The sequence below is a fragment of the Artemia franciscana genome, chromosome 6, assembly GCF_032884065.1.
Source record: "Artemia franciscana chromosome 6, ASM3288406v1, whole genome shotgun sequence".
Lineage (NCBI taxonomy): Eukaryota > Metazoa > Arthropoda > Branchiopoda > Anostraca > Artemiidae > Artemia > Artemia franciscana.
This window is the reverse complement of record NC_088868.1, coordinates 37,025,576-37,043,344: the sequence shown is the minus strand read 5'-3', so window position 1 is coordinate 37,043,344 and position 17,769 is coordinate 37,025,576. Positions and strand designations below refer to the sequence as shown.

At 33.2% G+C, this 17,769-nt stretch overlaps 1 protein-coding gene across 4 annotated transcripts in view; it reads left to right on the top strand.

The window, feature by feature from the left end:
• Window positions 1–16,238, top strand: part of LOC136028380 (zinc finger and SCAN domain-containing protein 10-like) — a 28,676-nt gene extending 12,438 nt beyond the window's left edge. Inside the window, exons 3-7 of one of the 4 annotated variants that reach the window (XM_065706187.1) lie at window positions 577–770; window positions 3,173–3,352; window positions 9,186–9,299; window positions 11,365–11,512; window positions 14,499–16,238. In XM_065706187.1, coding sequence (XP_065562259.1) covers window positions 577–770; window positions 3,173–3,352; window positions 9,186–9,299; window positions 11,365–11,512; window positions 14,499–14,531 — 669 coding nt within the window. In that variant the 3' untranslated portion in view covers window positions 14,532–16,238. The remainder of the gene's footprint in view (window positions 1–576; window positions 771–3,172; window positions 3,353–9,185; window positions 9,300–11,364; window positions 11,513–14,498) is intronic. The other 3 variants (XM_065706189.1, XM_065706188.1, XM_065706190.1) reach the window with 3 other exon arrangements.
• The last annotated feature ends 1,531 nt before the right edge of the window (window positions 16,239–17,769 follow it).

The window sequence follows — 17,769 nt, the reverse complement described above, 5'->3', positions numbered from 1 at the left end:
ACTTTGCTTTAGTACATATTTACCTTTTTCATTACTATATAGCTCGTTTTTCAGGTTTTTCTGTCATTTGCACTTGATTTGAGAAAATAGGCTCAACTTTGCCCCCCCCCCCCCGCAACAGGTTTTTGACAAAATTACGCCAGTCGTTTTTGGTATTGATACCAATAACTCAACCCCCCTAATAACTCACCTCAGCTATCAATTTCAAAGATGTATTACACACTATTTTTTCTTACTATTTTAGATTCTATAAACAATCCAGGACCTTGCACTCTTCATTTTGATAACTTTACTCTGAAGGACTTCAATCTGACCTTGTGCAGATTCAATCGTGACCTCCGACATGAGAGATGTCCTCTGCAGTTGGTTTGATGAACCTCACTATAAAACCTAAACATTTTGAGACTGGAAATGTTATCTTCTTAAGTTTTGCCCCCATTCCTCCATAAACTCTGGTGTCCCCCAAGCCATAAATATATGTAAGTCTATTTTTCTTATTCTTATATTCTTCTCTGCTGTCTATAAGTTAAGTTTTATCTTGCTTTCAATGTAAACTGAAATATTTTAATATTTCAGTATTCACTTGAAGTTCACATGAAAACTCATCCAAATGAAGCCAAGGATGCAGAGGAGAATTGTAAACACATATGTCTTACATGTGGTTTCTCTTTTCATAATGCTAAAGCTTTGGAATATCACAAGACAAAGGTTCATAACAGGTACGATATACTTTGTCACAACCTTTGTCACAAGACAAAGGTTCATAACAGGTACGATATACTTTGTCACAAAACCTTTTTGTCACAACCTTTGTCACAAGACAAAGGCTCATAACAGGCACAATATAAAATAAACTAGTGAAACCTTGCTAATATTGTTCATACTGCTTTATTTCCCCTTTATACAGTTTCTGGTATTTAGCCTACTGTTCAGTCGTTCTTGTTTTATTTTCCTGTTTTATCTGTTTTCTGTAACTACTGTTTGCGAAATATATAGATAAGGGTCACTGTTTTGAAGCTAGAGCTTGTCCAAATAGCATTTAAAGAAGTCTTCCTATTGCTAGTAAATATTCCCTTATTACGAGTATATTTACCTGTGTAGAGCAAGGAATCCCCCTTAACCTATATCAAAATAACCCCTCCTTTTAAATTTTTTTTCCATAAAATCTTTTTTTTTTAATTTATTTGTGTGTGTCTTCAGGAAATTTTCGTATGGAGGAATAGAGAAAAAAACCACATAAATTGCGTTGAATAGCTGAATTTAAACTTAGTAAATAATAAAACTAAAAAAATAATTAAGAGTAAAAATTATGAACGTATTAAGAATGAAAAAAAAAATAAATGCTTTGAAACCTTAGTAGAACCCTATAAAAGATGTTAAGATGGAGCAGGGTCATGGCGTCACCTTTCTCCTATGAAAATCTGTCTTGGTCTATAAATGAGGTTTGGCTTCAGCTTATGATAATATTTTAGCAATGAGGTGTCATATATCAGTAGCGGCATTGATATCTATGATCCATATGGATCGCATGATCCATGTAATCTGTATGTCACCAGTAATCCGTTAAAGTGATCCACCATTTTGTTGTGTTGGTAAATTTACAATTATTTAAACTGTATTAAATGGCCTGAGAGTTATATATCCAAATTTCGAAGACAAAATTACTCTTTTTCTAATTGTGACTATATAGTTTTGACCATGTGACAATAAAAATAATATTTATTATGGTTGTTTTTAGCTTGTCTTCTATTTTATTAAAGATGGCTTTCAGTTAAATAGCAAAAATGGTCGAATGTATATATTGGTTTACTGGACACTGTCTTGAAAAGCTCATCACTTTTTGAAAAAAAGAATTGTTCGTACATGGTTGAAAAGCAATTGGGTCCTCATAATTGTTCAAGTTATAAGTACTAAGTAGATGATATCACTAATGAATCTAGTGAAGTAAAATTAATGTTTATTTAATTTTATTGTGTTTTATTTACTAGTTAGAGTACATAGTAGGTTTAGTTAGGATATAGCATATAGTTAGAGTATGAAGGAAATAGAATATTTGGTAGTGTACAGTATATAGTTAGAATGTATAGAGTATAGTATCTATTTAGAGTATAGCTAGGAGATAGTTGGGATAGTTAGAATATATTATATTGTTTGAGTATAGAAGATATAGAGCATAGTTTCTAGTTTGAATGTAGAATATATAGTAGAATATAGTAAGTAGCTATAGAGTATATAGAGTGTAGTATCTAGACAAAGTTTGAGTATATAGTTCGGATGGTTTGAGTATAGTAGTTAGTTAGAATTTAGAGGATTAGAGGATATAGTAAGGATATATATATAATATATATATATATATATATATATATATATATATATATATATATATATATATACTATAGGATTTTAAATAAGTCAGTGGAGTACTAACTTTCAATAATATTTCGACACTATATTCAAAGGCCTCTTTTGAAGACAGTCTTTGGATATAAGGTCGAAATACTCATTTAAAGAGGAAGGCCTTGGATATCGAGTCGAAATATTCATTTAAAGTTCGTATTTCACTGTCTTACAGGAAAAATTCCCTATTGTTCTACTTGTCTTTTGTTGTTTATAATCGAAAGGCATTGTGGTTTTCGTCACTAGTTAAGTTAGGATTTATCAGATTAAAGAGAATACAAATTATATAGAGGATACAAATGATAGAGGGTATAGTGTGTCAAGTTTCTTTATGTCTGATTGCATACTGGTTTTTCTGCTGGTCCATGTTGATTTGAACATGGTCCTTAAATTATTAGTGTGTATGGTGGATATTTGAATGGATTTCATGTCACCCACTGACGATTAGAGCTCTCTATGTTAGCCTAAAATAAATTGCAGGTAGGCAGTGGATCTTTTTTCCTTTTTTTATGAAAATTGTATAGAAATTATGCTAATATAGCATAAAATGTTTATATTTTGTGTAGACTATGTAATAGGATTCTAACACACTGTGCTGCTATTAGCCAAAATAAAGAAAAGGGAAAATACCCATCGTCTATCTGCAATTTATTTAAGGCTAATTAAATCAAATTAATTATTTATGAAATTAAATTAACAAATTTAATAAAATACCAAAAAGCAAATTGAGTTGAAGCATCAGTCTATCTCAACTTTTTACTGCTATTCATTTTAGAGTGACGCTTCAAGAAAAAGTTGAAACTCCGCCACCGTCAAGTAAAGTGCGACAAATGAACGACTCCTACTATCCAGTATACTTCTGCCATCTATGTGGATCTGAGTACTGTATCAAGTATAACCTTGAGAGACATCTAAGTGATCGACACACTCAGGAAGAAAGGGAGGCATTACCAACGTAAGTCTTATGTTTTCATTTTTAAAGTAGGGCTTGATTATTCTGCTCTCAACTATAGCCTTGAGAGATATAAAGTGATCGATACACTTAGGAAGAAAGGGAGGTATTACCAACGCAATTTTTGTGTTTTCATTTTAAAATAGGGTTCCCTGGAGTGAATATTACGTCATCCTAAGAAGCCTGAACAAGAATTAGTATTAAAAGTCTGCCGGATTATTACTTCTTGTAGGTATAAGGTTTGAGCCATTGACGTATTAATTTATAATAAACTTATTCGTTGGATTATTTAGATAAAAATTTTACAGATAGACTTATTATCTATAATTGATTAGTTTTGTGTACGTCATGTACTACTTCTTCCATGCCACCGTGGGCATTTCTCACTGAGGGACCGGATTCTTTTAAACAATATTGACTGTTATGAGTGGAACAAAGAAGTGTATAAAACTGGATTGTCGAAGCACAACCTGTGAAAAAAAAAGTTAGTATACTCAACTCACGACTGGACAAAATCGACAATTCAAATCCACAATCTTCCTTTCGTGCGTAGTTGTCGAATTCGCAATCTAGGCTATGAACTGACAGTTCTAATTATCAGTGGAAAAGAATTTTTCATAATCTGGATTGTCAGCAGAACAACAACTTTACAATTCAGATTGTGATTTTACCATTTGGTTTGTCAGTGGAAAGCGTTCATGTCCTTTGCTTATAGACTTATTTAGATGAAGCTTAGACTTTAGACTCATTTAGATGTACACTTTTTTATATAGACTTATACAGATAAACTTATTGTTTACAGCAGTGTTTCTTTAGGTCGCATAATCCGCACTAATTGATTGCTAGTTATGTGGCTCGTGGTTCTTTACTAACTCGAGTATTACATTGGAATTCTATCATTAGTGCTTTGTAGACTTATTTAGATGAAACTTATGTACACTTATTTTTACAGACTTGTACAAATGACTTATTGTCTAAAGCAGTGGTTCTCAACCTTTTTTTCCCCATGGACCCCTTTTCCCTTCTTTTTATCTTGGTGGACCCCTTCATAGCTATTGGACATAAGAACAATTTTCTATTCTTCACTAATATAAATTTTAAGGTTTTAGTTATCAAAGAAATAGTATACAATTAAGCTTTATTTTTAAATGAAAACTAATTTATAATACAAATAAAATATTCTACTATAATAATAACAATAATTATTATTATTATTATTACTATTATTGTGGTAATAACTACAATATTACAATGTTTCTTCCATGGGCCAGCAACACAAGCTTATGGAGATTAGAGCTCTTCAGGCAGTTTAATTCACTCTAACATTATGTAAACTGTATAAAAAAAGGAGCTGAAATTAAGTGTGTGATTAAAAAAAAGGAAAGGCATGTTTGTTCAATGAGATCCCTGTGGTTGGTTCTTCTCGGCGAGTTTATTTATATTTGGTTTTATTGATGTTAATGATAGTTGAAGATCACCCCTTTTCACAATGTCAAGTCTATTGCGATCTTTTGATAACATTTGAGGAACACGACTAAATCCCGCTTCAACAAGATAAGATGTAGGAAAAGCAATAACGTTGAACTGCACTTCATCCCAGAGCAAAGGGTACTTTGTAGCCACATTATTTGTTTCCCATATATTGTACTTTTCATCTTTGAATTTTGCATGCATTACTTCATCACTTTGTATTTCGTTGAGGGGCTCTTGCAAAGATATATCTATTTCGGCATCATTAACTTCGAAAGGAATTGAAACCTAAATCGGTTTATCCATCCCGAGTAGGGTCGCCAACCCGAGTTTGCATATCTTCATGTATATTTTCCGAATATTCACCGTATAATGCAAGATCTTCATCTTGCAAATCGCTGCTAACACATGCCAAACAAGGAAACTGTTCAAATGCACGATGCCTGATATTATTCTTATACAGCTGTAGTTTCCTTAGAAAAGCAGCAATAGCACTTTTACTAGATATCAGTTCAAATATATCTGATAAGTAAAACACATGACATTTATTTGCAAGCAGTTTTGCTCCAAGTTGTGTGTCAGCAAGAAAGGACACAATAGAATCCCAAAGTGCAATGAAACACTTAAGACAGTTCCCCTTTGATAGCCATCTCACCTCTGTATGTAATACAAGCCGCCCAAACTTATCTCCATTTTGCTTACAGAATTCACGAAAAAGGTGGTATCAGAGAGAATTTGAAATAATATGGTTTACTACTTTTATTACAACAATAAGGGCATCATGCAATGTTGACGGTGTAAGTAAGGGCAACTAAGTGTTGACGGTGTATCACACAGTGAACACAGTATAAAGTGAACAGTAAATTACAATAGAAATTGAACTTTTAAAAATAAAGAGCGTTCTGAGTTGGTTTTCTTCATGGACCCCCAATCTGTTGTATTTTGCCTGTGGACCCCTGGAAATATTACATGGACCCCTAGGATCCATGTGGACCCCGGTTGAGAACCACTGGGTTTAAAGCAATCACTGTTTCTTTAGGTCTGGTAATCCATACTAATTGATTGCCACCATTTCAGTTAGGTGGCTCGTGGCTCTGTACGTAATCGAGTATCGCCTTGCTTCTCTATTATTTAGTGCTTTGTTGACTTATTTAGATAAAACTTATGTTCAATTATTTATATAAACTTATACAGATAGACTTATTGTTTACAGCAATCACTGTTCTTTTAGGTCTGGTAATCCATACTAATTGATTGCCACCATTTCAGTTAGGTGGCTCGTGGCTCTGTACGTAATCGAGTATTGCATTGCTTCTCTATTATTTAGTGCTTTGTTGACTTATTTAGATGAAACTTATGTACACTTATTTACATAGGCTAATGTAGATAGACTTATTATTTACAGCAATCACTGTTCTTTTAGGTCTGGTAATCCATACTAATTGATTGCCACCATTTCAGTTAGGTGGCTCATGGCTCTTTACTTAATCGAGTATCGCCTTGCTTCTCTACTATTTAGTGCTTTGTTGACTTATTTAGATAAAACTTATGTTCAATTATTTATATAAACTTATACAGATAGACTTATTGTTTACAGCAATCACTGTTCCTTTAGGTCTGGTAGTCCATACTAATTGATTGCTAGTTATGTGGCTCGTGGTTCTTTACTTACTCGAGTATTACATTGGAATCCTATTATTAGTGCTTTGTAGACTTATTTAGATGAAACTTATATACATTTATTTTTACAGACTTATACAGATAGACTTATTGTTTACAGCAATCACTGTTCCTTTAGGTCTGGTAGTCCATACTAATTGATTACCACCATTTTAGTTACATGGCTCATGGCTCTTTACTGAATCGAGTATCGCCTTGCTTCTCTATTATTTAGTGCTTTGTAGACTTATTTAGATAAAACTTATGTTCAATTATTTATATAAACTTATACAGATAGACTTATTGTTTACAGCGATCACTGTTTCTTTTGGTTTAGTAATCTATACTAATTGATTGCCACTATTTTAGTTAGTTGACCCATGGCTGTTTACTTACTCAATCATTACAGTGCTTTTATGTGTCATCTGCATCTTTTCAGGTATGAAATCTATGGTTTAAGCTCATCTTTTGCTTTAAACTGACAATCTAGATCCTTAAATGATAGTCTCTTTGTCGGTGTAATGTTGGTCAGTATAGAGTTGGCTTAAACTATTTTTGAGGACCATGATTCCCTGTTTTTAATGCAAAGCTAAAGACGAACCGAAATATAATCCCTGTCGTTAAAATATCTTAAAAAGACCACGTTCTTAAATCTTTTTTCACGTCTGATGATGAGAATACTAGTTTATGTGGAAGTGATAAATAACTGCGGCAAGAAAGAATAAAAAGTCCGGTGAAGGGAGTATTCCTGTCCTTAAATATTCAAATTCATTTGATAATATTATTTGTACTTGTGATTAAATATTTCTGGGTTGTACGCGAAAGGTCTGCAATTGTGGAAGAAAGAACAAACAATTCTGGTGGAGGGGGTGAGGGCTAAAAAGCCTTTAAGACGTATGATCTTAAGATTTTAAACTGTGTTAAAACCAGTTTGGTTTTGTGACATGCTAATGTGATCCCTTTTAAGATAGCCTTAAGAAGGTATTTGTATTCTGGAACACAAGTACTTATCTAAAAAAAATTCTTTTAAAGTTCAGTAATGAAAGGTGCTCTTTTGTACGTCCTACCCTCTAATACGCTTATCCTGTTTGGCATCCTGGTATCTCCAATGAATTGTCGGACAGAATAGAGGTAGTTGGGAAAAAATGCCTAAGAATTATCTTCAGTGAGGGTAAAGTGCCTTACATTTCCCTTCTTCGGAGAGCAAATCTAGTCACTCTTAAGGAAAGAAGAGCACAAATTTCCTTGCAGTTTGCCCTTAATGCCATGCGTAACCCTCGTACTACTTCTTTTTCCCTAGTGATCATTTACACCCTGATATTGCCCCCTACGTTTTGTTTCCAGAAAAATCCCCTTCCTTGCCCCAATAGGAGTTTCAACTTAAAGATATAGAATAACGTTCATCCCTCACATAGTTGAAATTTTAATCAGTACCCCTCCTTCTCACTCTACCTTTATCTTGGAGTTATAGTGTTTATTTTTCAATTGCGTACTTTATAATGCTTGCTAGATAGACTTTTGTTTAATTTTGTTTTTTCCTGTTTTAGCTTTACGAGTTTTTAACGATTGACTTTTTATTGGTTGCAGTTCCGTAATTTTGTACTGACACTAAAGTACGAATTCGGCCCTTTTGGGCTTGTGATAGCCGTTTATTTTAATAAAATCTTACCTTATCTTAATGGACAGTTTCTAAAATTATTCTAGTGTACCTGCTTGGAAAACATTAAAAATCAGCTCAATAGAAGTTCCATCAAATAATTAGACAGCTTTGGAAGTTTCTTGCTGTACTAATCGTAATCTTTTTACGCACATAATGTAATCTTTTTACACACACTTTTTACAGACAAAGATTGTAATCTTTTTACACACATAATGCACATTATTTATGCTGTATGTAGATTGAATGTATGTAGATAGCGCTGTATGCTGTATGTAGATAGGGTTTTTTCAACTGTTAGTAAGAGACTATTGGTTTTCTTTGTTTTTAAGTGACCTCTTGCTAGCTTTTTGAACTCTTGATACATTTAAGATCCCAATTTGTCAATTAATATCCAAAAGTTTATCTATTTAAAAAAAGAAATGCTTCGGAAGCTCCCTGTGGTCGGGGAAAGTTTACTAATGGACCCTTTTTCTTTGAGAATGGTATCGAACGTCCGTCAATATTTATAGCATCATTGAGTGTCTTACACTTAACCATCTGAGCTTATCCAGGTTGATATATGGTTCTATGGTTTAATGTATATGATATATGGTTTGGTGTATTAATACATAGCCTACAGATAATGGCAGTTTCTTACCAGTTCTACCAGTTATAGATGATGTTAAGGTAACAAATTTTTTTTAAAAACTATTTAAGGAGGGTCAACTATTTAAGGAAAGCTTGAGATCACTTATACTTTTTAGTTTCTATCTTACCGAAAAATATAAACGATACACCCTTTTGCTTTGTTTCCGATTTCCTATTTGTGTTACTCTTTTATAATGTTATTGTTTTGCTTTTGTTAAGATTTGCTATGTAATTAGTTCATTATACTATCCTATTTACAGCTCAGGAACAATTTTGAAATATTTTTTATTTTGATAAATTTTGACATGTTTTCTCTTTTTACGTGGCTCGAGCTACTTTCTGAAATATAATTCGGCCTTTTTTTCTGATTTAAGCTTTATCTGATTAAATACTCTTCTTAATTCGATATTTTTATTGTAGTCAATTAGTTTCGTGCGAGACGTGTGATGCCATCTTTTTTGGGGAAAAGCCGTACCACAATCATCTGCTTTCTCACAAAGAGGACGACTTAATTATTCGCGACCCAGCTGAAAGGTTGGTTCTTCCTCCGCTTTATTTTCCTTTGGTTCCTTTGGTTTTATTCTCCTTTTATTCTTTCTTGTTGTTCCATAGGTGATTTTTTTTTGGAAAAATAGGAAATAACTTTGGGAATCTACGGGAATGATGAGGCAACGCTATAATTATGACAGTGTCTAGTATAGACATGTGGAAGATTTGAAAGACAGAGGAATATTTGTTAGATGTTTTCCAGAGAAATCGTCTTCAGATAATTTTAGGCTTATGTTTGACTGATTGCACTACAAATAGAAAAATGTACAAAAATTTGTTTCAATCCCGCCTTCCAGGTGGGGTTGAACCGATGAGAACCAATGTAATAAGAGAAAGACAGAGAAGGGCACGCTCTGTGGATGAAGAACGACAGATTGCCAAATATTGTCCTCTTTGACCATCCATCTAGGACCAAATAAAACCGGACGACCTCCCACTCTGGGTTCCCTCCCCCCCCCCCCAACGGGATAAAAAAAGCAATAAGAAAGGACTTGGCAGAGATTGGTGCTTAATGGGAGGCATCAGGAATGAAGGTTTGAACATATTGGGGTCGAGGAGGAGCGTTGCAGTGAGTTGTTAGTTAGACTTGTATTTTTTTTCCGTTTTACTGGGTATCATAAAGGGGTGGGAATAACCAGATGATATTAGTAGTAGTAGCAATAATTGTAGTATGCACATAGTGTCTTTTGGTTCGTTCAATATCCCCTTCAACTGTTGCTAAAATATTGGTACTGGTATTGTGATTTGTATTGGAATTGGTATTGGTGATTTGTTAGGAAGTCCAGTCTTCCTAACAAATCAGGGAGTTATAATACTCGATGCACTATAGGGGAAAGGGCCCCCTCCCTCGTTACGCTTCAAACATTTTGCTGAGACAGAGGATTTTGAATTAATGGGACAGACCATATATCATATATCACACATATGGACAGACCATATATCACACTAAGAGTCACAACAGTGACTCTTAAGATGACTAATTAAGTCACAATTACTCTTAAGTCACACAACAGTGACTAATTAAGAGTCACAACAGTGACTGTTTGTGACTCACTAAGAGTCACAAACAGTGGTAAAGAGTGGAGTTGCATGATCAATTACAGATATACCTCCCAACTTTAGTTTTAGCTAAATGCTGATCATATTTCTTTTACTGAAAACTTGGTCAATTCTTTTTTATCCAAACTTCGATGTTCTATGGTATATTGGCTCTGTTTCATCCATTCTGGAAATTTGCACCCTTGGAATTATATGAGGGTTGATTTATGGTTGCTCAGCCAAGTTTCTTTTATATTAGAAGACCCTTTCTTTTATATTTTGTTTATTGCTAAATCTATTTTTATCTGATTACATAAAAATAGATTGCATGTTTGTGATCATCAATGCAAATGCAAACTAGCTCTTGCTAAAAATAGGTGGCAGCAATAAGTAAAAACACAACAACAAATAACTCAAATTATTTTAATCATCTGGATAATTCTTTTGGTATTGTTTTCAAATAATAATATTGTCATTATTCAACAAATTTAATTTCAAATTATTATTCCATTAGATATATTTCAAATGTTATTATCATTATTATTATTTTGCTAATTATTGTTGTTATTTTATTATTTATTTCTGTTATGATTTTGTATAATTTTATTTCAATTTAATTTTTTTTATTGTTCTAAAAATAATTTCATGTCTTCAAATTTCAGTTATCTGAATAATAGTTCCACGCTGAAACATTATTTAATTAACAGGTACCTGAGTCGAATTTCAGGACTTCAGGAAATAAATGAGACTAGAAACTGAGGTTAGTCGTGAAAAAAAAAAAACGTCAATGCCATTTACTATTTCTAAATTTTTCGAAAGAGATGGCTTTTGGATTAATTCAAGGAGACATCCCCATCCCCTTGTGTGCGGATATGTCTAAACTTAAAATATACTGATAATTGTAAACAAATAAAACCTGTATATTTGGAATTTATATTGTTCATATATGTTTTAATAGCTTGACTGTAATATTCACTTTGTTCGTCCTGTATTTACGTTTGGACTATTCTAGGGATACCTTTCCTCTCTCTCCTTGTGTGGAGATGTGCCAAAACCTCTACTATACGCATAATTGGCAAACATGTCAAACTACTACATTTTGGATATATTTGATTCATGTAGGATTTAGAAGCTTGACTGTTAAATTAGGGGAGCTTAAGGTAGGTGGTTGTCCTCCTGAAATATTCACTTTGTTCGTCCAATATTTTTGTTTGGACTAACCTAGCCTATCCCTCCCCTTTGGATATCTCTCCCCTATTTTGTAAAGATGTGCCTAAACCATAACTATACGTATAGCTGGTAGGCTATCAAATTACTATATTTTGGAATTTATATGATTCGAAGATTTAGAAGCTCGGCTCTTAAGACAAGGGAATCTTGAAGGTTGCTGGCTATCTTCCCAAAATATTCACTTTTTTCGTCTAGTATTTTCATTGGCCATAAAAAGATCATTTTTATGTCGTATATTTTGTTTTTGTTAGGGCTCTTTCGGTCTCCGAGCTATTGTCGTTAGGTCACGATGTTTAAGCATCCCTTAAAATTGTCTAAACATAGATGTTGTACATCGATTAACACCGTTGCCTTTACATCGATTGACACCGTTTGATATCGTTTGCTAATCAAATTGCTAAAATATTGTCCGTCTTGATGAAAAAAAAATGCTAAGAATTTTTTTTATCAAAATCAAGAAAATAAAAAAAAAATTTTAAGCTAAAAAATATAAATCAAGAAAAATGTGCTTAGTTCTCTAAAATATTTGAAATTGTCTAATTTTTTTTTAAAAAAAATGTTTATCTGTATTTGTTGTCTGACAACTCTGTTCTAGGTGCGCAAATTGACAATATTTTTTTCAATATTTACGTAAATTGACAATCAGTGCAAAAAACAAATTGACAAAACTATGACTTGACAGTATCAAATTACTTATTGGAAACAAAATACAGTTTTATAGGCATGGCGAAGCATTGTATCTTTTAGTCAAAAATAAAAATAACTATAGTAATTAAAATATAACAAACACAAGACAAATCTACGAATTATTAGAAACACGAACAAAAATTTGGTTTCGCAAACAGCACTGTGACCTGCAGTCATCGGCTTTTGTGTCCTCTTATGTTACCGGGGGAAAATCTAGATTAGCTCTCCCCAGCCCTGTCTCCCACAAAATTTTAATTTATTAACGAAATTATTTTGAATTAATTAACAATTTATTATTTAAATTATTTAATTATCTTAAATTATTTTAATTATTATTATTTAATTTTTTTATGATTTATCTTTATTTTTTATCATTTTCATATTTTACTTAACCCTTGACTTTATTTTTAATAAAAATAAAATTTCTGAAATTTCTAAATGATTTTACTGGTATATTATCTATTCCAAATTTGGCGCCCCTAAAATTTCTGTGCCCAGGGCAAGTGCCCCGTCTGTTTTTCCCCTAAAATCGTCTTTACTTCCGCCTTGAGTAAACCGATGTCAGTTTTGGAACTTTCCAACCAACTCTAGGGATTCGGAATTTAAGTTGGAATTTTAATTTTTTAAATAAGCTGTTAATCTTTAAAATTTAACTAAAAATTGTCAGGAGGAATATCTCGGGCTTTTTGTTTAAATCTAAGGATGTCTAGGAACATCTCCTTTTTTCTTTTCTTCAGTAACCCCAGAATGCCTAAATTCATACAGAGCTTGAAGGGATCCAAAGGAGTAGAAGTATCACAGACTAGAATTATCGCAGACGAGAAGTAACGCCATCTATGTGTATTTAACTGAAACATTTGAAAAGTATGCATATTGTGTTCGTAATGTATCAATTTGTAATATATTACGAGTTCATTGCGCTTTTCCTTTCATGCGATACCACTAGCCACGTCCTGTGATTCGTTTAAAGCAGACAATACCGGTTGTTTAGGTCTGCTACGCAAAGCCATATCTAAGGGGGGGGGGGATTAAAGGCAGGGCGGCCACCCGGTAAGAAAAAATTCACTGGATTTCAGCGATTTTTTTGTTTATTTAGTAATTTTCTTCAATGATCAAGTGATTAATATGCTGAATTAGTGATTTTTTTGTTTAGGCAATATAAAAAACCACTAGAATTAGTTATAAATAACCAGGGGTGGCAACCCTGATTACGGGGTTTGACCCAGCTTCCCAGCCCCTCCCCCGCAAATGTATTTTTCAACATAAGGGGTAAGGTTTTGTGACTTTTCTTATTTTTAAAGAAAATGTATCTTTCTACAAAAATACTAAGAAGATGTTTTTTTGAAGTCCAGGGGGGGAAATCAATTGCCTATGTTGCCAGAACATTTTTTTTGTATTTTACCTTTATCTTGTTGTCATTTCAAATCGAAGTTGCTGGTTATAGACTTATATTGATTACTTCAGACAATTTAGCAATGGCCTTTGCTTTAGCTACCCGTATTGGTGTTGTCGCCATTGATGGTATTGGTATCTTATCACGTTTGACAGTTCAGATGTTGGTTCCAAAGAATCATCACTTATAGTAACTGCAACTGCAAATTTTCGTTTTTTTTTGCCCTTCGAACAGACATTATATTATATGAATAACTGATGCGTTGGAAACTCAATCTTATTTATGCTATGCATGACATCATATCAGAAATCGCTTATATGATGTCATAATAAGATTTGAATCACATTCAGTTCATCATTTTTAGAGATATTTAGAGAAGGAAACTATGAGAAAGCAGAAAACTGTAGCACTTGCAAGCAAATTTTGTTATTTTTTCGGTCTTTTAATGAAAATTTCCAAAATGGAAAAAGTATTTTCTATGAACATACCGAAAAAATTGTTTTTCAAAATCAAGAGGAGGGACCAATTGACCTCCCCCCGATTGATGGTACCCAAATAAGTTTTATTCAGGTAATAAATCTATGATTGTGTTGTTACACCTGTGTAGTACCCTTTGTTCCTGTAGTTTGGTTCTTTTTGTTTTTTCTTGTGTGTTCTTCTAAAGGAGGGGGGGGGGGGGGATTTCGTGGTTTCTCTTATTTTTTAAGTAGAAGATATGTTTTATTGATACTACCAAAAAAAGTGTTTTCAAGGTCTGGGGGGCAATAGCCCTTCCCCCAATTGACATTACCTGAATAAATATCTTGTATTTTATCTGTCTTTCGTTGTCATTTCAGGTTGAAGTTGGTGAGAATGGACCTGGACTTTGACCCGAACCGCGTACAATCCACAGTTGATAGATATTTAGAGAAAGAAACGATTAGAAAGCGGAAAATAGTAGTACAGCCACGCAAAGAAGTGGAAGAATCTGTAGAGCCATCTGTGTCAAAAAAGAAGCAGAAGAAATAGTAAATAAATGGAAAAGGTGCATTTACGTGAACGGAATGTACAAATAAATTTATATGTAAATATCTTATGCTAAAAGTGATTCTGTCCGAGTTTATTTTTCTGTTTTCTTGGGGGGGGGGGGGCTTATGTGCATAAGTTTATAAATGAATGTAGTGTCATTTTGCGAAATCTACGGAACGAGAGCAGGTGTTAGAATGTCTAAAAATGTTTATTCTGCTGTAGATTAAATAGAATTAAAAGTCGTCTGCATGTTTTGTAAGTAAAAGGATATGTAGCTGTAGTAGTGTAGGCGCAGAGGGAATCTTCACTCTTAGTCTAAATAACCTAGAATTTGAATGACTGTATTTGTTTGGTTATTTAACATATTTTGGGCAATGTGCTCGTAAACACTAAATAACACTTAAACTGTGAATTTTATTTTCAACTAATTTAGGTTTTTAGAAATTTGAACAAGGGGTTTGAATTGCACAAGTTATTTTAAATTTAACTAAATTATTCTACTACCCATATTTTTGCGGAATTAGGGCAATTGTATGATAAACTTTTGAAGTATCTTTCAAATTTTCCAAAAATATTCGCGATAAAGACATTGTTTTAAACTTGCACTGGTTTGGTCAACAGGAATTTCGAAAAATTGTGTAGTCAAGTTGCAGTCTACATTGGAATGTCAGAGGTTATCATCGCAGATAATAACTGTCTATCCCACGGACATAGCTATGGTTACCACGGACATTGGCTATGGTCAGTAAAACTCCGATATTGTGCTGATAACTTGTGACATAGCTATGGTTACCACGGACATTGGCTATGGTCGGTAAAACTCTGATATTTTACCGACCACCAACTTTTTTCTCACTTATGGAGTGGGGTGATTTTCCGTTTTTGGGGATGGGGTTTTGTTCATTCGGACATTGTGACTAAATAAGAAGGATTTGGTCTTTCTACAAAAGGAAAGTCTTTTCCTTCTCAGTTCGGAGGAGGGGCGAAAGAATTTGTTGAATACTTGGACTTCTGGGTTTTATAAGGTGATTCTGGATTTTCTTGGGTGTGGGCGATTCTGATTCTGAAATGTTATATCGATGACGTACCAATTATAAATTCATAAATCACCAATCATAAATTCTGCTTGTATATAAAAGAAACTCATTTGGATTTCTGGATATTTCTACTGATACCCCCCCCCCTACCCAAGACGAACCGGCCTTCCTTTCCCTAAAAGTTGGATCTGTGAGCATTTCTGATAAAACTAACCCTTATAGTGTAACTGTAATCCTCAGAGGAGTGAGGTCGAAATATTCAATCTGAGAATTCTCTTTAGAATAGAATAAAATACAATTTTGTGTCACAAGTTTGCTTGAAAACGGGAAAAGTTTTATGAACTTCAATTAGAGCTGAAAAGCAATACAGATGATACTATATAAGTACTATATAAACAAAAAAACTTGTAAATATTATTAATAAAAACAGTGATAAATATATTGATATTTTTATGTCTTATATATATTGCTTCTTATTTTATTAAACTTGATTTTTTATTATTTGCTTGAAATAAACTACTTTATACAACGTGTATTTTCATTGTTTACATTTTCTGCATTTATTTTATTTAGGGAGCTGTGAGTTATGGAACAACATTTGCAAAATCATTTTCCCAACTGATTCTTTTTACTGCTATTCTTGGTAATTAACCAACAAGACCTGCATGCAGGAGCGTATTCAGGGGATGTAAATTTCAAGGAATATAATTGTCAGACATCGAGTAGCATAACTCAATACTAATAAAAATTATGCCTAAGTTCACAATTATAAAACGTAAGATTCACAAAGTCATCCAGATAAACACACGTATGGATTTTGGCCCTTCGACACAAAATGTCGGCCTTTTAAGGTTTTTTTTTTTTTTTATACTTTCGTGCTAGTTTCCGTGTCATTCACTTGCTTGCAACATGTGAAAAAAATATTTTCCTTGTTGCTCAAGGTGGGGAACTGTAATTTACCCCTATGGGGTTTTTGGCTGTTGTAACTTTCATGGTCCAGTTTTCATTTCGATCCGGTACCATTTTTGCAGGGTTTCATGCTATTTTTTATGTCTCGGTAAATTTATTTTCGCGATTAACTTTTACCATTAAGCTTAGCAAAAATAACAGAGGTCATTCCTGGATTAGGTTCAATTGGAGTTTCTTCCTCACTTCACAGGGTACTTAAATGATATACCCCCTACCTAATATTCTTCTAATATGTTTCTCTGACGCTTAATCTTAGTGATATTGTCCCAAAGTAAGATAACAATATAATACTTCAGAAACAAATTTAAGCTATATATTTGCACATTAGGGGGGATAAAGCATAGTGGGTCTGCATTCCTAATGTGTTAGGTACAATTATTCTGCATATTATGTAGTAAGAATTCCTTTCTAACTTCACACTGTCCAAATACTTTACTACCACTGCCCCTAATGAGCAAATATACAGCCTAAACTGTATATTTTCAATCTCTGTCACCTCTGTGATGATAATGAATATTATCATGTTACCTCTCTTTGTCTTGTCTCGCGCTAAGCTGTTAAAACTACCGAAAAAAAAAAGTTTTATAATGCTTTAATGAGTAAACAACTAGAGTACCCTTTACAGTAGTTTTTTTTTCAAATCGTGATTTTAAATTTTCAGTTACTATGGGCTAGGGTTCGCTCTTTACTAGGTGCTCTTCTCTGATAGATAAATGGTTTACAATAGAGTTCATACGGATATGGACGCAATAACTAGAGGGAGGGTTTTATGGCCCACCCTGTAACGTTTTGACCCGATCCACAGATGTTACTAGTTACATCATACTTATAATATGTTAAGAAGGTTTGTCTAAAACGCCGTCTTAATTGGAAAAAAACAGTAATCCGGTTTTTTTTCATTTTGGTCAATAACGTGAATAAGGTTATTAGCGCTGTTGACACTAGAGTGGAAATGCGTTAATTTTTCTTATTTGTCACAAAATTGAAGCAATACGCGGTTACTGGTTTATAATAGCTATTAAATAAAAAAAAGATAAGTTTTTTTAACTAAAAGTAAGGAGCGACATCAAAACTTAAAACGAACAGAAATTAC